Source organism: Chaetomium strumarium (genome assembly GCF_033439665.1).
Source record: "Chaetomium strumarium strain CBS 333.67 chromosome Unknown B0T15scaffold_7, whole genome shotgun sequence".
Taxonomy (NCBI): domain Eukaryota; kingdom Fungi; phylum Ascomycota; class Sordariomycetes; order Sordariales; family Chaetomiaceae; genus Chaetomium; species Chaetomium strumarium.
The window spans coordinates 1,882,552-1,900,425 of record NW_026944435.1 but is presented as its reverse complement, the minus strand read 5'-3'; the positions used below and the strand labels follow the sequence as shown (position 1 = coordinate 1,900,425).

The 17,874-nt window shown below is 54.7% G+C and overlaps 9 protein-coding genes across 9 annotated transcripts; 5 read left to right on the top strand and 4 right to left on the bottom strand.

Annotated features, from left to right (window-relative positions):
- Nucleotides 1–76: 76 nt before the first annotated feature.
- On the top strand, nt 77–1,133 carry B0T15DRAFT_514521 (60S ribosomal protein L2-like protein; the record flags this gene model as incomplete). Its single annotated transcript, XM_062868128.1, has 4 exons — nt 77–88; nt 242–770; nt 848–945; nt 1,008–1,133. 4 exons carry the CDS (start codon nt 77–79, stop codon nt 1,131–1,133), a joined length of 765 nt encoding a protein of 254 aa, XP_062718268.1.
- A 774-nt stretch (nt 1,134–1,907) lies between these two features.
- B0T15DRAFT_496953 (Ribokinase-like protein) lies at nt 1,908–3,325 on the top strand (the record flags this gene model as incomplete). Its single annotated transcript, XM_062867228.1, has 4 exons — nt 1,908–1,959; nt 2,090–2,548; nt 2,609–3,104; nt 3,286–3,325. The coding sequence occupies 4 exons, from the start codon at nt 1,908–1,910 to the stop codon at nt 3,323–3,325; spliced, it is 1,047 nt and encodes a 348-aa protein (XP_062718267.1).
- A 546-nt stretch (nt 3,326–3,871) lies between these two features.
- On the bottom strand, nt 3,872–7,575 carry B0T15DRAFT_307356 (uncharacterized protein). Its single transcript, XM_062863883.1, has 4 exons — nt 7,374–7,575; nt 7,110–7,223; nt 6,185–7,050; nt 3,872–6,131 (listed from the first exon to the last, which is right to left on the bottom strand). The coding sequence occupies exons 1-4, from the start codon at nt 7,430–7,432 to the stop codon at nt 4,189–4,191; spliced, it is 2,982 nt and encodes a 993-aa protein (XP_062718266.1). The 5' UTR covers nt 7,433–7,575; the 3' UTR covers nt 3,872–4,188.
- A 674-nt stretch (nt 7,576–8,249) lies between these two features.
- Nucleotides 8,250–11,070, top strand: B0T15DRAFT_577582 (uncharacterized protein; the record flags this gene model as incomplete). The annotated part of the gene is made up of 4 exons (XM_062871060.1): nt 8,250–8,255; nt 8,563–8,734; nt 9,121–9,276; nt 9,388–11,070. 4 exons carry the CDS (start codon nt 8,250–8,252, stop codon nt 10,986–10,988), a joined length of 1,935 nt encoding a protein of 644 aa, XP_062718265.1. The 3' UTR covers nt 10,989–11,070.
- Nucleotides 11,071–11,502: 432 nt separating this feature from the next.
- B0T15DRAFT_543067 (uncharacterized protein) lies at nt 11,503–12,002 on the bottom strand. Its single transcript, XM_062869956.1, has one exon. The coding sequence runs from the start codon at nt 11,844–11,846 to the stop codon at nt 11,625–11,627; it is 222 nt and encodes a 73-aa protein (XP_062718264.1). The 5' UTR covers nt 11,847–12,002; the 3' UTR covers nt 11,503–11,624.
- A 208-nt stretch (nt 12,003–12,210) lies between these two features.
- B0T15DRAFT_307269 (uncharacterized protein) lies at nt 12,211–13,423 on the top strand. The gene is made up of 2 exons (XM_062863882.1): nt 12,211–12,696; nt 12,758–13,423. Exons 1-2 carry the CDS (start codon nt 12,298–12,300, stop codon nt 13,166–13,168), a joined length of 810 nt encoding a protein of 269 aa, XP_062718263.1. The 5' UTR covers nt 12,211–12,297; the 3' UTR covers nt 13,169–13,423.
- Nucleotides 13,424–13,530: 107 nt separating this feature from the next.
- B0T15DRAFT_403461 (G10 protein) lies at nt 13,531–13,977 on the bottom strand (the record flags this gene model as incomplete). Its single annotated transcript, XM_062865205.1, has 1 exon — nt 13,531–13,977. One exon carries the CDS (start codon nt 13,975–13,977, stop codon nt 13,531–13,533), a length of 447 nt encoding a protein of 148 aa, XP_062718262.1.
- Nucleotides 13,978–14,306: 329 nt separating this feature from the next.
- Nucleotides 14,307–15,013, top strand: B0T15DRAFT_496946 (uncharacterized protein; the record flags this gene model as incomplete). The annotated part of the gene is made up of 5 exons (XM_062867227.1): nt 14,307–14,349; nt 14,404–14,465; nt 14,539–14,685; nt 14,835–14,945; nt 15,002–15,013. The coding sequence occupies 5 exons, from the start codon at nt 14,307–14,309 to the stop codon at nt 15,011–15,013; spliced, it is 375 nt and encodes a 124-aa protein (XP_062718261.1).
- Nucleotides 14,818–16,009, bottom strand: B0T15DRAFT_307204 (DNA-directed RNA polymerase). Its single transcript, XM_062863881.1, has 4 exons — nt 15,636–16,009; nt 15,485–15,576; nt 15,353–15,429; nt 14,818–15,295 (listed from the first exon to the last, which is right to left on the bottom strand). The coding sequence occupies exons 1-4, from the start codon at nt 15,834–15,836 to the stop codon at nt 15,174–15,176; spliced, it is 492 nt and encodes a 163-aa protein (XP_062718260.1). The 5' UTR covers nt 15,837–16,009; the 3' UTR covers nt 14,818–15,173.
- Between the last annotated feature and the right edge of the window lie 1,865 nt (nt 16,010–17,874).

Genomic DNA, 17,874 nt, shown 5'->3' with positions numbered 1-17,874 from the left:
TCTGTGTCGCAACCTCAACCTCCTTCATCAACGAGTCAACCCCGTCACTTCCACATTTCCAAGTAGGAAGGGCAAGATGGGTCGCGTCGTAAGTGAACTCTGCTCTTCCAACACCCGAATCATTCGACGAGATCCGACACCGAGACGTCGACTATGCCGAGCGATCTACGAATTGAGAATGATATATGAGTCGGCAAAGTTGGGCATTGGAGAGCGTACTGACCACTATTTTTGAATCCAGATCCGCAACCAGCGTAAGGGTCGTGGCAGCATTTTCACTGCCAACACGCGTCTGCGGAAGGCCCCGGCGAAGTTCCGCAGCCTCGACTATGCAGAGCGCCATGGCTACCTCCGGGGTATCGTGAAGGAGATCATCCACGACCCGGGCCGTGGTGCGCCCCTCGCCCGCGTTGTCTTCAACTCGCCCTACAAGTTTAAGAAGGTCACCGAGACGTTCATTGCCAACGAGGGCATGTACACCGGCCAGTTCGTCTACGCTGGCAAGAACGCGGCCCTGACCGTCGGCAACATCCTGCCCCTCGCTTCCGTTCCCGAAGGTACCGTCGTCTCGAACGTCGAGGAGAAGCCCGGTGACCGTGGTGCTCTCGGCCGCACCTCCGGCAACTACGTCACTGTTGTCGGCCACAACCCCGATGAGGGCAAGACCCGTATCAAGCTCCCGTCCGGCGCCAAGAAGGTCGTCAGCAGCAACGCCCGTGGCATGATCGGTATCGTCGCTGGTGGCGGCAGGACAGACAAGCCTCTCCTGAGTACGTGCTACCGCGGCCGCTGGTGGAAGTTCTATGGGGAAAAGCGTGGGATCAGGATTCTGACAGGAGTGTTACAGAGGCGTCACGCGCCAAGCACAAGTTCGCTGTCAAGCGCAACCGCTGGCCCAAGACTCGCGGTGTTGCCATGAACCCGGTTGACCATCCCCACGGTGGTGTAAGTGCTGGAGAATCTGGAGGCTGGCCTGGGAACGTTTTATATCTGACAAGGCGCTACAGGGTAACCATCAACACATTGGTAAGGCGTCGACCATCTCGAGGTATGCCGCCCAGGGTCAGAAGGCGGGTCTTATTGCTGCGAGAAGGACGGGTCTGCTGCGTGGTACCCAGAAGACGAAGGAGTAAAGGCTTTTATGGTTCTACATCTGGGCAAGGGGTTCATCGGATTGCATTGGTCTTTTGCTGCTTTGTAGTTATGGGACTGCGAAGGCGGACGGGAGACTTGCTCTTTCATGCAAGCATTCATGGCCGTGAAATGAATGGAAGATTCCCAAAGGCGGCCGGGACGAGGCTTGTTTACAGGGCAATGTACTCAAATATCCGGGGTCGCCAGATCAAAGGCGAGCGAGACATGCAGTCAGGACCACTCTTGGGAATCAAGCAGGCACGCACTCCTCGCTTCCGGGGCAACAAGCGAGGCATCATAGTTGAATCGTGACTGCGGCGTGGTCTAGGCGGAGGTTAGGAATCGGCTGACATCGTCACCCTGGGATAAACGAAAGGACGAGATTGACCGCCGTGCAGCGGCCCATCTCCTGACGTCAATGAATGTGGGCACATGTCCTACATAAGTTACTTTGAGGTGTTTCTTAAGGCGAGCTTTCCCCGACCTTCTCTCAAATGTCAGTAAGTTAGTGACAGATAACTCACCTCGCGCCGTTCGTCATGTTCAGAGTAGGATCGACGGTATGTTCGAACTTTGGCGTCTTTGCCAAGCCTCTCACCTGTGGTTTCACCAAGAGAGCTTTCGCCGAACACGGCGGTAGCAGCTTCCAGAACCCCGCCATTTCACTGCCCCGCATCAGGATAAGCTGGTGTTGTTCTTCAACGAAACAAAAGAGGGGCCCAAATCTTTTCCCTTACTACAACACCCTTCACCGCACCCGCCGGCTCAGCAACATGGCGTCCACTAAGGAGTACAGACTACTCTGCCTGGAGAACCCTCTCCTCGGTGAGTTTAAGCTACGTTGCCTTCAATTGAGTGGGCAGAAGGATATTACCCCTCTGCGGCCAAGCATACTCTCCCCTATCATCAGTCTCGGTCTCCGAAACCTCCCGTCTGACATGAGCGCTCCCCACAGATATCCAGGCCTTCGGCAACGAAGAGCTGCTGAAGAAGTACGACCTCAAGGCCAATGACGCCATTCTGGCCGAGCCGAAGCACCTAGGCATCTATGAGGACCTCCTCAACAACTACGATGCCAAGTTGATTGCCGGCGGCGCTGCCCAGAACACGGCCCGCGGTGCCCAGTACTTGCTCCCTCCTAACAGTGTTGTCTACCTCGGTGGCGCTGGCGATGACAAGTACGCCGCCATCCTTCGCGACGCCTGCAAGCAGGCCGGTCTGCGTGTTGAGTACCGCGTTGATCCCAAGATCCCTACGGGTCGCTGCGGCGTCGTCATCACTGGTCACAACCGCAGCATGTGCACCGATCTGGGTGCCGCCAACCACTACGATCTGGAGCATCTCAAGCGCCCTGACATTTGGGCCCTTGTCGAGAACGCTGAGGCGTTTTATATTGGCGGCTACCACTTCACTGGTCAGTTTTCCTGGTTTTTTTGCTTCCCCCCACCGGCTCTCATGGCTAAACATCCTCCAGTCTGCCCACCTGCCATCATGGAGCTCGCCAACCAAGCCGCCACCAAGAACAAGCCTTTCATCCTGTCCCTCTCCGCCCCCTTCATCCCGCAATTCTTCAAGGAGCCCCTCGATGCGTCCGCCCCTTACTGGGACTACGTGATCGGCAACGAGACGGAGGCCGCAGCCTACGCCGAGTCTCACAACCTCGGCATCACGGACGTCAAGGAAATTGCCAAGGCGCTGGCCAACCTCCCCAAGGCGAACACGCAGCGCAAGCGCGTGGCCATCATCACACAGGGTACCGACCCCACCGTCGTCGCGGTCCAGGGTGAGGACGAGGTCCAGGAGTACCCGGTGCACGAAATCCCGAAAGAGAAGATCAACGATACCAACGGTGCGGGCGATGCGTTTGCCGGCGGTTTCTGCGCCGGTGTCGTCGAGGGGCGCCCGCTGGATGAGTGCGTTGACATGGGCCAGTGGCTGGCGCGGCTGAGCATTCAGGAGCTTGGTCCTTCGTAAGTTCTTACCCCATGCCTAAGTCCTCTTTCGTCCGCGCGCGCACACACACACACACACACACACCTCTCAAATGCAAGCCGCGAGCAGGAGTTGGGGGGTGGTTATTTTGCGTAGCATACAATTTCCTATTCATGAACTCATGAATGCCAGAACGGCAGGACTAACCACTCATCGCAGCTACCCCTTCCCCAAGCAGACTTACACTCGCCAGAAGTAAGGAAGCGAGTGAGTGAGGCAGAAGAAACTTCATCAGAATCTTCCCACATAATCACACCAAGTCATGAGAGAGGGGAAGTTCCACCTTCCCTCGGTTTGGCACACCAGGCGTTGAAAGGCATATGCGGCGCAAGGGAAAATACAGGCAGGCAAGGGTAGACAAGAGGTTTCAACAACGGGAATGAAGCATCGTTGGATTATGATTGATGAATTTAAAGATGCCATCTCCATCCTGGCTTTTGATCATTTCGCTTCTGTACACAGCGTGTCTCCGGAAACGAAGAAAGCAGGCACATTGATGACCTTGTGAATGTGTGTGTTCAAGAACAGAGATTCAATTTGATGACTTCCCACCTGCAGCTTGCATCTCAGCAGATGCATTCAACGCATTTCCGGGGAACGATGGACAGTACAAACAGGATGAGGACAAGATAGAGTGGAGCAGAGAGAGGGTACTTCCTCAATATCAGCCTGTTCTTCTCCTCCACCCACTCGCCCCCAAATTCGCAAACTGAACTGGCCCGCGAAGCGCAGAAGCTGTTTTTGCACACAAACAGGCCACTTCGGAACGCAATGTGGCGACGTCCTGCCAAGTCAAGGGCCGGGCTAGCCCTTAGACGCCCGCTGTATGCAGACCAAGCAAGGACAGTGTGGGTGGAACGAATCCGTCTCCCTGGGGTCGCAATCGCGGCCAATTCCCGACCAGTCGTAACAGCTCCTTTCGCCTTGTTCTCTGCCCTAGAGACTGGTGATCTGGCTCCCACTACTGCCGGGTGTCGCAGAGGACCCATTAAACACGGCAGAATACCGAGCGAACGGCCATGCCTGAACGATGGAGTGGACATCATAAGTGACTCGCAACGTTCAGCGTTTGGGCATGCCCTGCATCACCGGCTCCCCATTCGCCGTCTGGCTCACGGCAGGGTTTCGGATCGGATTCACCCAAATGTCTCCTCCCGCAAGTGCGGGATTCACGCCGGACCGCGGCTGGCGGGCATCAGGCCAAGGAGTAGTCAGACGCTGCGCGGCTGGCTCGCCGGCCATTGCAGCGGCGTAGGCGCTCGGAAATCTGCTGCCGGACGAGGACGAAGCCGATACACCGGGATGGACGCCGAGCGAGGCAGAGGTAGATGGAGACTGCTGCGCCGCAGAGAACCTCTGAGCTGCCGTCGGCACGCCCCACGGGCTATTGACCTGGGGGAGGCTCAAGGTATTGGCAGAAAACTCAAGGCTCGAAAAGGACGAGTTGGGCACTCGGTTGTTGGGCGAATGGTTTTGACCGTAGGTCGTTTGCCATGGGTTGGCAGACGGCCAGGGACTCTGTTGTAGAGGGTTGGACGGCATTGCCCGCGCAGTGGTCGATTCTCCATTGAGGGCCCCTGACCACATTCCCTGGCTAGCAGAGCCCTGCTGATACTGGCCAACGTTGTCCGAGCTCAAGTGCAGAGACCGGAGCGCCTCCGTTTGGTTCCCGAGCCTTGCCTGATCCAGACTGTCGTACCTTTGATGCATCTGACGCAGTGGATTGCTGTTAGTTGATCCGGCTCTAAGTTGCGCCGCATTCCCAGAGCTCGCCGGGCGAGAGAACCTTGCACCATTGGGCCCCCAACCAGAGCCCGTACCGCTAGAGCCAGACTGCTGTAGAGCCGGGTCAACGGGTGCCGGTTTGTAGAAGTAGTCCCAAGGTAGAGTCGGAATTGGCTTCATCCCAGCCGAGCCAGGCGCGGGACTGGCCGAGTCGCCAGATGCAAAGGCTTCAGCCACTGCCGCAGAGCCCATTCCGTACGAGTCTGTCCGCGCATGAGAACGGCCGGGCGTCTCGGGCTTGGCCGCGTGGGAAGACTCTGGTGGCGCCATGAAGTCGTTGAGTATCTGGAACAGCTGCTTCTCGATCGGATACTCGGTAGCAGGTGCTGCCTGTATAGTGCCGGTAGCGGCTCCACCTCTGCTACTGTAAGTACCCTTCCCAGCCTTCCGCAGATCTGGCCCATAGAAGTCCCGATCCTCAGAAAGTTCATTAGACTCGCACGGACTCGGGGCCACAACTGGCCTTTGGCGCCCCTGTTCAGCGGTGGTCGGAACGTCCGTAGGCTCCGGGTGCTGAATGGGTGGCACGGTTGGAGTAGGAATCGGCTTGCCGCCCTCTAGATATACGAACTTCGTGAGCTCCCGGGATCCTTTCGTGGCTGTGGAGGTAGTAAATGGGAACTTTGACTCCGGTGCTGATACATCAAGCGCACACAGTAGAACGTCGAGCGCACGAGTGAATGTGACGTCGTCAGCCGTGTGGTTAGCACCAGAAATGTCTTCACGGGGCGGCTTGGGCTTGAGCGTAAATGCGTCGTAGTAAAGCTGACAACCGTTATGCAGTTCTGGCCCATTGAGGCACTGTATGCCAAGAGTCATTTCATCCTCAGGAAAGCGCCACGGCACGGTGCTTCCAAGTTGTGGTCTGACCGCCAACAACTCAAACAAGAGGGTGAGTGTGTTGCTCAGCGTCGTGCACATAGTTCCAAAGTGCGGTTCCAGGTGAGCCTGGAATTCAACCAGCTGCGAGCTGTAGTAACAAAGCCAGGCCATGTAAATGCGTAGCAGCGGCAGGACGCGGTTGAATGCAGGGGTGAACTTGGTCATCGAGTTCTCCGCCTGGGATGTAGCACCGGAACCAGAAGCGGGAACCTCTGTGCTTGCACGCTTGATGAGATCTGCTAATTCCTCTCCGAGCAAGCGCGCAATCGCGTGGATCATTCGGACGTTGAGAAGCAGGATGTACTGGCAGGCCATGGATCCCTCCTCGGTCCAGTTTGCTATGTTCGGTCAGTGATATTACACCAGCAGCAGGCTAACGGTGATTTCCTACCACGGATCTTGTCTTGAGCGGCAACAAACGCAGTAATGTTGATCAGAACGATCTTGAACAGATCCATGTCTGAGCCGTAGCCCGTTCCCGTCTTCATCGCCACAGCGAAGCGATGATCAACCTCGCTCTCGAGCTCCTTACGCTCGGCGAATTCCTTGCCCTGGGCATAGAAAGCGTGGAGTTTAACAAACCAAGTCAGCAGAGCATGTTGGGTGCTGCCGCTCTTTCGCTTCTGGAGATCACGAAACTCGCGTTCCAGGTTTGCCGGGGCATTTGGGTGCGGCATGCTGCAGGCTAAAGCACGGTAAAGATGGTAGACAACATCGAGATGGTCCTCGGTCTCGACGAAGATCACCGAACATTGGTGGTGGCCATATCCAGATTCGGGGACCAACTCGTTCGCCAGCTGATAATATGCCAAAGCGCCCTCCCACTTGCGGTCTTTGGGGCGCAAGAGCGTGCGGTACCTTGCCAGGTCACCGAGGTAGATGAGCGTCTTATGGCACGATGACTTTACAACATCCTGGACCTGCGCAGCCGTGGGATCAACCTTGTCCTTGTCTGGCACAGGCATCTCCTCAAGCTCGGCTCGGCTAGCAATGCGCCTGAGATCTTTCATGTCATATCGGGCGCAAGTCCGCTGCAGATATCCTCTGTAGAAGTACTGCGCCGTCTTGAGGTTGGTTGAGTAGAGCTTCTCAAGTTTCCGTCTGAGCACGACATGGTCGTTGCCCTGGAGTTTAGCAAGGACCTTCCGGTAGGCCTTTGTGACGAAGGTATGGACCTGCCAGAGAGCATCCTCGGCGCCCTTCTCCTTCGCAGCACGGATGTCGAGCCAAATGGTTTCCATGCATCGAAGGCGATACCTGGCGCCGTTGTCAACCAACATGGCACAGTATTGGAAGCGATGCCGGCACCAACTCACGTCTCCATCAGTTTCTCGACCTTTTCAAAGCGGGCAAGCTCGTTTGTGCCAGGGCCGGCAGTCTGAATGTGCTCCAACTCCTTGAGGATCGCGGCCCGTAATTTCTGCGCCGCTCTGGGAGGTCGGGTTAGCAAGCTTAAGGCCTGCACCCCGCAATGCCGACGGCTGAATGTGCGAAATTCGAAATCACGAAATCACGAAATCACGGCGACGGCTCGCGAAGTGCGAATAGATGACAAAGCACCAGACCCAAAGGCCACTCACTTCCAGGCGTCATCCGTGGACGGCATTGTAGCCGTGGTTGCCGTGGGTGTTGCGGCCATCGCTTGGTCGACACAACCGATCAAAGCGTCCTAGCGACGAGCAGACGGTCTGCCAATGTTTGGAAACACAGCGCTTATATAAAAGGAGTTATCGCCTATGGCCGAAGCTCACACGCAGTTGTCGAAAAGGCCGTGGTTCGCAGGCGGTCCATAACTTGACGCAATGATGTCGTCGGCGCTGCAACGAGGGGCACGGCGGCTTGCAGCTGGCAGTTCGGCGGCGGCGGAAGGTGAGGAGCGCATTGGAAGAGGAGAATCGTAAACCAAAACCGGCCAGAAGTCGGTGTTAGTTATGCGTTTCGAGCGAAGGCATGCAACCAAAATACGCGGGATTGACGAGGCGCAACAAAACATAGAGCGGTTCAAATGGAAGCAATCCGCGCAGCAGCTGCCACAGCCAGTGACATGATATTGAGTGACAAAATGTATCCCCATCTTTCTTGCACCAGCTACTTGGCCAATCAGTAGGCACACTTTCATCAAAAGCCCTGCTCTTTTTGTGGGGCTGATTGCAGAGTATTCCGTACGGTTTGCCCATAAAAGTTCCCTGTCTGCTCAGAAGGGGCCAGAACTGGTAGCTATGAGGACAAGAAACCGCACCCCTTGAACAACAACGAAGACCAGAAGCTGTCGTTGTTGCCGGGAGGGCGAAAACGTGAATCTGGACCTGGTCGTTAATTTCTTTTTTTCGAGGTCACTAAAATCCACCGTATACCCCCACTAAATCCACCGTATTTCTTTGGGATTAGCGCCAGCCAAGTAGCTTCCTACCAAATTTTGCAGCAAAAATACACCCAGCTCGCTACCCTGCCGAAAAATGGACGTAAGACTGGGCGCAAGACTGGCACATATGCAAAAAGCCCACCAAAAAGATGATGAAAAACGATGCATTCTTGAAGTGCATATTATGGCCCAATAAAGCGATTTAAAACCACCGTCCAATGCATGTATATTTTAGTGGCATTATGGCCCAAAATGCCACCAAATGCCTGTCTCCCTGTCAAAATGCCTGCCCAGACCGCCTAGTTACCTTCCTTGCCCGCCCTGCCTGCCTTGCCTGCCCTGCCTGCCCTGCCTGCCTTGTGAAGTTAGTCCGACAATTCCGCTAACTAATGTGGGTCGTGGCACAGTCGAAGTGGCTAGGTGGCTGGCGCAAGCAGCCAGTATGCCATAGGACGCGCCTCTTCCGCTTTCTTCTCATCGGGAGCGGCCTTAATGCCTTCCGCGCTTCGTTCAATACGGTCTGCGCAGAGAGGGGGATTCCGTCCACTCTCGACGCGCTCGGTCAGCTCGACCTCGAGGGTAGGATCAGCATAATAACTTTGATGCCGCATGCTCTTCTAACCGGCATGCCGATGTCCAAAATCTCGCCCTTGATCTTCTCTCAGCACTGCAGAGCCTCCGGGCCTCGCGTTTACTCCGCTCTGGTAGTCGTGGAAAGGATCTTTTCGGCGACCTTTTGCGGCTCACTTCCGCTGTCCACTCTAACAACTTCGACCTCGACCGCATCAAGCCTCTCCTAAATGTAGCCCTTGCCGACCATCGTGATGATACGCTCATCTGGGACCGAGTCTACGACGCCGTTACCGAATCCACCCCGCCTCCTCGGCCGATGGCCTCTTCCCTCCAACAGACCTCATGGCTTCACAATACGAGCAGCTTTGCAACCTCCTCTTAATACCGCCAAGATATAGACAAGGTCCTTAAGTCGGAGCTTGGTCCCCTCTATGTCGGGATTCCTCGTTTCCTCGAAACATACTTTGGAGGCATAGCAGGGCTTGACGTAACGTCTAAGGCAATTTTCAAGAAGTGCACGGAAGGTAGCAATCCGCTCTTCAATGAAGGTTGGAGTGGATGGCCGGAAGATGCGAATCAGGATGGTGTATTAAGCTGGTTCGCCGACTTAGTCGAGAAGCTAGCAGTATCGGCAAGAGACTATATGTCAACTCCAATAGGCGACGGCCACTGGCCCAGCCTAACAAGCCGGTTCAGGGTTCTACAGCAGAGTGCAAACTGGACGTTGGCTTTGGATGACCCCGAAGCAGGAAAGGATTCTCGATGCCACTGGTCACAGATCCTAATACCCGGAGAGCTAAAGAGCAACCCGTCCGCTGACAATCCATCAAAGTCGTGGCTTGATCTTGGGAGGTACGCTAGGGAAGTGTTCACCGCTCAAGACGCGCGTCGGTTCGTTTTGGGATTTACTATCTGCGGGTCTCTTATGAGGATATGGGAGTTTGACCGCCTTGGAGGGATCGCGTCCGAAAAGTTTAATATTAACAAAGACGGTTTGCAATTTTTGTCTACGGTCCTTGGGTTTCTTTGGATGAACGAGGAACAGCTTGGTTTCGACCCAACGATTACTACGGAGGGCGGCCAACGGCTTATAACGGTTAAGCGGAACGGTCAGACAGAACGGCTCGTCATTGACAAATTGATGAAACGGGCACCTTGCATCGCCGGCCGGGCAACGACTTGCTGGAAAGCACATCGTGAAAACGACCTACGGATCGAATTTGTGATCAAGGATTCTTGGCAGTATACAGAGCGTGAGGAAGAGGGCGAGCTACTGAGAGAGGCGACTGACAAGGGTGTGGTCAACGTTGCCCGGTACTACCACCACGAGACTGTATTTGTCCGTGACAAAGTCGACGAGATCCGGAGCAATGTTCGGGGGGGCCTAAACATTACGGAGGCGACAAATTACCGGCCAGGACAACTAGAACTTTCGCCGGGTATAACTGCGGTGGATGCTCTACGGAAAGGCCACAACAGCACCGCTAGCCGTAAGCGGTCATCCAGCCAGACTGGCACCTCTCTGCCGCCCAGCAAGCGACCCTATTCGGCATCCCCTACGAAGGCCGACAGAGGTGCCCTTCCAAATCGGGTACATAGACGTGTTATCCTCCACGATTATGGAAAGCCTATCTACAAGGCGAGGTCTCGATCGGCCCTGCTTACTGCGCTTGAAGGTTGCATTGAAGGACACAAGTCCTTACGCAACGCAGGTATCCTCCACAGAGACATCTCGATAAACAATCTTATGATCAATGAAGACTACGGCAACCACTATTGGCCTTCATTCTTGATTGATCTTGACTTCGCCATCAAAGAGCAACGAGAGCACGCCTCGGGGGCAAGGGGAAGGACCGGAACAAGAGCTTTCATGGCCATCGGGGCGCTTCTGGGCGAGCAGCACTCGTTCATGCACGACATCGAGTCATTCTTCTGGGTGTTGTACTGGATATGCATTTATTGCAATGGGCCAGAGGAGAGCAGGGTTGTTCCTGAGTTTGACCAGTGGAATTATATCAGCACGGACTTGTTGGCAACGGAGAAAAGGGGGCAGGTGTCTCATGAAGGGGACTTTATCAGAGCCGCAGAAAAGAACTTTACACCCTATTACCAGCCGATGGTGCCCTGGGTCAACCGGTTACGGAAAGCTGTGTTTCCAAATGGCGGGAGGTTGGAGAGGGAGGATGATGGATTGTACGCCCGGGTGAAGGGGATCCTTGAGGAAGCCCGCAAGGATCCAAGGATGTCGGAGGAGGGATAACGTTGCGGATTTGTGCGATCGCTCGGGATTACTGGGATACTTCTAGAGGCAATAATATGAGCGTGCTTTGGTTGTCTCTGCAATGCCTAATTGTATTGCAATACTTCCTGCTTCTTGGAGTATGTAGGCAGCGAGTGGTGTGCCGGCCGACCCGAAGACCTCCTACCGCCAGCGCCGGGCAGCAGACGCAGCGTTCATTACTTTGCCCGCAAGTGGGAGCTGACACAGCATAACGCATCCATCGACGTGGGGGGCATTGATATATAGCTACTTCCACCTAGCGGGCTCGCAGAGACGTTGGAGAGTTGCCGTGTGCTCTAACAGGGGTTGTGAGAGTCTTGCACGACATTGAACTGTCTGCTCCACCAGGGGTTAGAGAGGCACTTCTCGGCAATCAACGATCCGTGCTGTTGGAAACCAACAGTCAGACACCATGATTTACAGTAGGTAACGGGGCACAAGATATGCTTAGTTGCGCAGTATAGCTACGCAACAGTCAACGGCAACAAAGATACAGTAGTGCAGGGCAGTATATTTCGATCTACCTACGAGTGACTGTCTCTTTCCCACCCTACGTACAGATAGGTAGTTAGAAGAGAGAGGCCCAGTGGTATAGTACCCACTGAAGCTTGCAATCTACAGAGCGAGAAGGGCGGGGCCGACATGCCCTAGAAAATCGGAATCCAGGATTGTACTTGGCCCCATATGATTCTCTCCGAGATAGCACGTTTGCTGCTCGTCGACAGTCGACGCGCAGATGATCATGTCCTCGCACACACCGCTGTCGGTATCATATATCACGAAGGGAGGAGGTTCCTTCTTGTATGCCACGTTGTGCTTGGCGGCCCTCTTGCGCATGGCGGCTAGAGTAGTGTACTCCCTGTTGTCGCCACCCTCCTTGCACTTGGCGGTTAGAGCGGTTTGTAGTCGTTACGGAGGCGGCTACGGACCGGGAACGCGAACGAGGATTTCGTCTGGCAAAACTTCGGGCGAGCGTTGGGCCGAGTCTGCGAGTCAGCAATTGCAGCCGTGCACATGGCAAGATTTTGCGGATACCATGCACCCTTTTGAACTCTGTCCGACGCCAGCTCTCTCCTATGATGCACATGGCAGGATCAACGGGAGCTGGGTTTGAACTGTAAGAGACATACTATAATACAATACGACTACCAGACCTCCAAGGTCGCACAAAAACAAGCAGCATGCGCAATGCATCGCAGCTTGACTCAAAGGCAGAGAGCAGCTGAATGTAACTCTTCTCCCAAACCATATTCTCGTCAATTTCTCAAAGTCAAACCTTGCATGGAGAATGAAGCGCCCACGGGAACCCGAAGAGGCACCTCTAGAGGAAGCCACGACTGTGGTTCGAAATACGGCCGCCACTTATGGAAATGACCACGGCAGCGGGCTGGAACAGATCATCGACAACGGCGCTGATTCATTGCCGCCCGCCGCCAAAATCGCCGAGCTTGACACATCCGAGAGCGAGGAAGACAGAGAGGTCAAGATATACTGCGCATTACCGCCCCACAAGGAGCCCCTACAGTTCTCGTCATATGGCAACTACGAGACCCATTACAGAGACAAGCATACCAACCGCTGCCTGCAATGCCGTAAAAACTTCCCGTCGGCCCATTTCCTCAGCCTTCATATCGAGGAGACGCACGACTCGTTCTCCGAAGTGAGGAAGGAGAGAGGTGAGCGGACTGTAAGTGTCCCCTTGGTTATCAGCCCACTCTATTTCTCAGCGCGCCGACTGATCGCTTCAGTTCTCATGCTTTGTGGAAGGATGCGACAAGAAGTGCACCACGCCTCACAAGCGCAAGATGCACCTGATCGACAAGCACATGTATCCCAGAAGTTTCTTCTTCGCCATCACGCGTGAAGGCATCGATGGACGGCAGTCCCTGTTGCAGGAGAGGCCTAGGCGCCGTCGGGAATCAACCAGCGCTATGCCATCACCTCGAGGCTCCTTTCAAGGCCAAGGACAGCGGCCAGTTGCTGACCAACCCCAAGCATCTGCAGATAGCCATGTCGTGGCTGACTCGACCGAGAAGGAGACTGAGCAGCAGCCGGATCAAGAGATGGAAGACCTCGCCGGCGCCATGGCGGCGCTCCGGTTTGTACCCATGAGCGTCCGCTTTGGCCGAGGTAAGAAGGCCGGTTTCGCTAAGCGGTAGCCTCCTAGCTGGCGAGCAGACACTTCGGTTTGAGGCTATTCAAAATAAGCATGGGACACGATGTAAAAGTCTGCACTTAGGTTGGGGACAACATACTGACGAAAGGAGTTATCGCTCCTTGCATGTTAATACTGTGTAGACCTAATCCACCGGCCAGCAAGGCTTGTTTGTTACATCTGGTCCCGTGCAGTCTCTGTCATATGTATGAGTTTCATGCAAGGTAAAACTGTGCGGCAGATGGTGATTTCTTACACACTTCCCAAATCCCAATGATATCTCTCCCATAACCGTAGAAAAAAGCTGGTATCATCAATCACTAGTCGTCCCGCCGTAAGGCCACCGTAATCGCCAACCCGGCTTCCTCAGTCTGTCGAAGCGCATCCCCTACACCCACAACTCACGCACTGCACCTCCTGATCCTCCTTGAGCTGCGCCCTCGGCACGCGGCAGATGCACGTCGAATTGAAGTTCGTCTCCTTGGTCTGGATGCACCGCAAGCAGCACAACTTCTCATACCCTTGCTTCTTCCACTTGGCTATGAGCATCGCGTCGGCGTACCCGTTCTTGAGCAGCCACTCGTACAGTTGCTTGCTGATTGCCTCCTTCTCGTAGTAGAGTTCGTACACATAGCGGCTGCGCTGATGTGCAATCTGGAAGACGGGCCACTGCGCCTGGTGCTTGGGGATGTTGTCTGTAGGCGCGTTCAGCGCATCTTTCAACTTGTTGCTGAAGATCAGCAGGTCCTCTTCGATGTCGCTGAAGCCGTCCGGCGGCGGCTTGCGCTTGGAGGCATGACGGATGGCGGGCATGACTTCCTGGATTTGCTGTTGGGAAAGTTCTCGAGAAGGTGCTCCTTACAGCTGTAGAGTTTGGTGCGTGTGGAGTTGAATCGATTTCGTGATCGGCTGTCTCTGTTCGAGATGGCGCGGTTGTTCTACAACTTCTAATCCGTACAGAAGTCGGTATTAGGTCGCCATGGAATTCGGAAAGTATGACTAAGCAAGCTCACTGCAGAAGGATGTGGGGCATGACGATGCAAGAGAGATGGTCCAAGCTTCAGCATCAGGCAATGGGACGTCCAACCAAGCAAAGGGTGATTTCAACCTAGTAGCGAACGACAACATACACTTCAGCCGTCATGGGGATCTCACCGACTCAATTCGCCGTTACGGCGAGGCAGTGTGAGTTCTGAACCGTTTTCGAATTCTACTTGGCTAGCGACTGACGAGCAGCAGCGGCGAATTGGTCGGACGCGAAGCGGAGGGTGCTTGCGGCATATCGAGATTGGATTCGCGCGGTACGATACCAGATTGCGGCAGACAGTTCTACGTGGTCCACACCGTCAGCGCTGCTAACAGAATCATGCTTAGGCACCCGAAATCCAGACGATGTACTCGGTCCCACAGCCCGTTTCCGCGATTCGATCCCGCATCAGGCAGGAGTTTGAGCGCCACCGATACGTTAACAAGCTGCCTGTGGTGGATATTCTTCTACAACAAAGCAACGCCGATTACCAGGTAAGCTGAATGTTAGGCCGCTGATACGAGAGACCGGGATTGGAACGGTTCGGGATGACAGAGCCACCGGGGGGAGCCAGGGGGAGGAGGCCGGCGGTCCATATCCGTGACTATCTCGAGCTCCTCAGGCTGACGCCCGATTGCTACAGGAGACTATGAACTTCTGGCGCCAAACGAACCACATCATGTCCTTCTTCAAAGAAGAAAACTTTAGGGGGGAGAAGAGATTGCCGTCAAATTTCATCGAGGGGTTCTTGCAGGTGAGTTTCGAGGTTTGCCCAACCTCGGGAGTCTCGCGCTCACGGCAATTATTCAGGGTCGCAACTAGGATGGGTGTTGTACCCTCTTGCTCTGAGTGTATAGAGACCACTATGGAATTCCACCCAAATATGTCGCGTGTACACCATCCGCCCTTGGTCCCGTTGATGCATAATCTAACCCAAGCCACGCCCAAACGCCGCCCCTGCTTGACCCGAGATGAAAGAAATCTACGAAGAACCACTCGCCGCGAACCTTTCCCTAGCGTCAATGAACTTATCCGACACGACGTCACAGAGTTCCTGCAGGTCCCGCAGCCCCTTCTCTAGCGCCTGGATCGCGGTCGTCCCCTCTGGAGAGATTGTTAGTACACCGGTTTGTTTATCCCCGGAGTGCAGTGGCCGCTCACCAAATGTCTGGATTCTGACATTCATTTTTGCCTCTGACGGATGTGGAATGGCATATGCGCAGAACTCGACATCAGGGCTGAGGGGGCTGTTAGTGAATGAAGAGGATGTCGGGGTCCTGAATCAAGACTTGCTTCTTCATGATAACATATCTCAAAGCGTTCCCCAGAGTGTGGCCCTCATTGAGAAACTCAAATGAGGCAGCAGTCGGTGTTGAGCCAGGGAGCTGAACATCTGATTAGCGTCCACACAGGCTAAAGGCTGAAACAGAGAGATTTGGCATACCAGCCTCACTCGTTGAACCTCCTCTTCCTCTTCGTCTTCGTCCATCTCCTCGTCCTCAACATCTTCCGCGTCGCCATTCTCATCCTGGTCGACCGACATATCATCCCTGCTCTCCGGCTGATGAGACGGTGGCGCCTCCTCCATGGCGACGTCCGACCCGGCCTCGACAGGCTCCTCCTTCTTGGACTTGGCTCTCGGCATTTGAAATGAGTGCGAACTGCGTTACCTGTGGCTTTGCGACTTGGTCACCGAGGTGCAATATACCGAAACTGGAGTTTGATATCTCGGTAAAATTTTGAGCTACGTATCGGGTAGTAGGTGGCGCATGGACCCCCGTTTGCTTAGCGGCCCGCCATAATGCCCCGCCCACCCCGCTCATCGCAGCAAAGATTCGTCTCAGCCCTACGTGCCTGAACAGCACGGACATCGTCGTGTTGAGTCGATGGACACGCCACAGGCAGGACTGCAGAAGCTGCACATCTGAATTGGAACTTTGAAGGCAATAGGCATCGCTTAGCCATATCTCAAAACCCCAGCACTTCTTCGATTAACAGGAATTGGGGCTTGGGGTGTTTCCGGCTACGTAGGTATGCCCCTCCTCCCTCACGGCGGCAGCGGCAGCCAACAAGAATACAACCCAACCCAGTGGTATACCAATCACCAACTCCCCTTGGCGGTTTGTCCGTGATCATAGTAAGCATCCTGCATGCCACATCGTGTGCAGAATATTGAAACACTGGCATGGGCAAGAGTCAGCTGGGAAGCTAGAATGGGCGCCCATTGAACGGTGTCGGTTTGGAATGAGCGAGGGAGACGCTACTAGTATCACTGATGCCAACCAGTCGCCACGCTGCGACTTCCGTGTCTACAAGGCCTTGGTTCTTCTATTTGAGCCAAGTGAACGGCAATACTACAGTAGGTATGCCCGTACTGCGTATTCACATGGTTGTCTCAGAAGACTCAGAGCTGAGGCTCGTGTTCAGTAGGCGACTCGGATAAGGTAGTTTGTAGGTAACAACGTGCGTGATTCCATTCGCTGCATCGTCCGGCCGTCTCAGGGCAAGCAACCACGAGACGGGAAACGGAAGTTGATTGGCTACGCCTTGACGGCAGAGAATTGAGACTCCGATCACCAACCCGAAGCAACATCAACCCGTAGACTTGCAACCCTCCAATCCAAAGAACGTCTGGACGATCGAACAAGACTGGCCATTGTCTTCAACACCAATCAACAAATGTCCTCGCTCACTCTTGGATGCATCCATTGGGTGTTGTCATATGCTGACGGGAGCCGACATGCCCGTTTTCGACAGCTGAGACCTGAGAAGGGCAAGACGGGCTGACGGTCTGACCTGTAACGGAGAGAGTATTGATAATGACGGGACGTCCTCGGATGTTGCAGTGACGTGTGGGGAAACAACGAGAGTCCGGCCCATGGGTTCAGAACCTTCACTCACATCGAACCTGCACAATATCCTTGCACATTGCACAGTACTTGAAGTCGTCAAGACTTTCATCACAAGGGTCCTTTCCAGACTCTCTGTCGTCGCCATGCCAGTCTCGATATCGAGACAGTCCGCCCATTGAAACAGCCCTGAGAAACCGACAACCCATGCTTTTTGAACTATATATTTACTCCGGCAGACGGCAACCATGGTTCCGCATTGGCGAAGCGGGACATGCAACTTGACCATCCTACCTTCACCGGAGCGGGAAGAAGGTCGCACATAGCCCGTTTTCTGGGCTGCGTGTGTCTCAGCTAGAAGGGCAGGTTCGAGATTGATTTATTATGGCTGCCACCAAAACATGCCTTTACGGACATTTATTATCCTTTCGAAAGTCCATGGCAATGAGGCATTCAATTTCTGGAGACCTTACCGGCGCCGCGTGGTGACCCACCTCCGCTGTCAAAGCAAACTAGACCCCTGTCTCCGTCTCCATTATGGGACTCTGCGCCCCTCCTCGCAGCACAGACGAGTTTCAGGCGGCGCTGTCGCGGCTGGCGGATGCGAAGTGCTCTGCAGATGGAAGTCTGGGCGAGCAGGGGTCAAGAAACGGTGCACTCGCGGTTCTACCAATAACAGGAGCAAGCACTCTCAATCTAAAACGACGTGAGGGTTTAACTAAGGCACTCCCTCCGAACTTGCAACCCCTTCTGGAGGATCGAGGCAAACATCGGGATTCCAGTGGCCCGTTTGAGCTCGACAGCGCCCCTGGGCACCGCAGGCAGCCGGTCGCA

Excerpts from the sequence above, each read along its gene's own strand:
- B0T15DRAFT_307356 (XM_062863883.1), bottom strand. The coding sequence starts at position 7,432 with ATGGCCGCAACACCCACGGCAACCACGGCTACAATGCCGTCCACGGAT. Across the intron at positions 7,224-7,373 it reads TCCACGGATGACGCCTGGAA|AGCGGCGCAGAAATTACGGG; the intron begins GTGAGTGGCCTT and ends CCGACCTCCCAG. Across the intron at positions 6,132-6,184 it reads CGCTCAAGACAAGATCCGTG|CAAACTGGACCGAGGAGGGA; the intron begins GTAGGAAATCAC and ends GACCGAACATAG.
- B0T15DRAFT_543067 (XM_062869956.1), bottom strand. The coding sequence starts at position 11,846 with ATGCGCAAGAGGGCCGCCAAGCACAACGTGGCATACAAGAAGGAACCT.
- B0T15DRAFT_307269 (XM_062863882.1), top strand. The coding sequence starts at position 12,298 with ATGAAGCGCCCACGGGAACCCGAAGAGGCACCTCTAGAGGAAGCCACG. Across the intron at positions 12,697-12,757 it reads AGGAGAGAGGTGAGCGGACT|TTCTCATGCTTTGTGGAAGG; the intron begins GTAAGTGTCCCC and ends TGATCGCTTCAG.
- B0T15DRAFT_307204 (XM_062863881.1), bottom strand. The coding sequence starts at position 15,836 with ATGCCGAGAGCCAAGTCCAAGAAGGAGGAGCCTGTCGAGGCCGGGTCG. Across the intron at positions 15,577-15,635 it reads AGGTTCAACGAGTGAGGCTG|CTCCCTGGCTCAACACCGAC; the intron begins GTATGCCAAATC and ends TCAGATGTTCAG. Across the intron at positions 15,296-15,352 it reads TGTCAGAATCCAGACATTTG|AGGGGACGACCGCGATCCAG; the intron begins GTGAGCGGCCAC and ends CAATCTCTCCAG.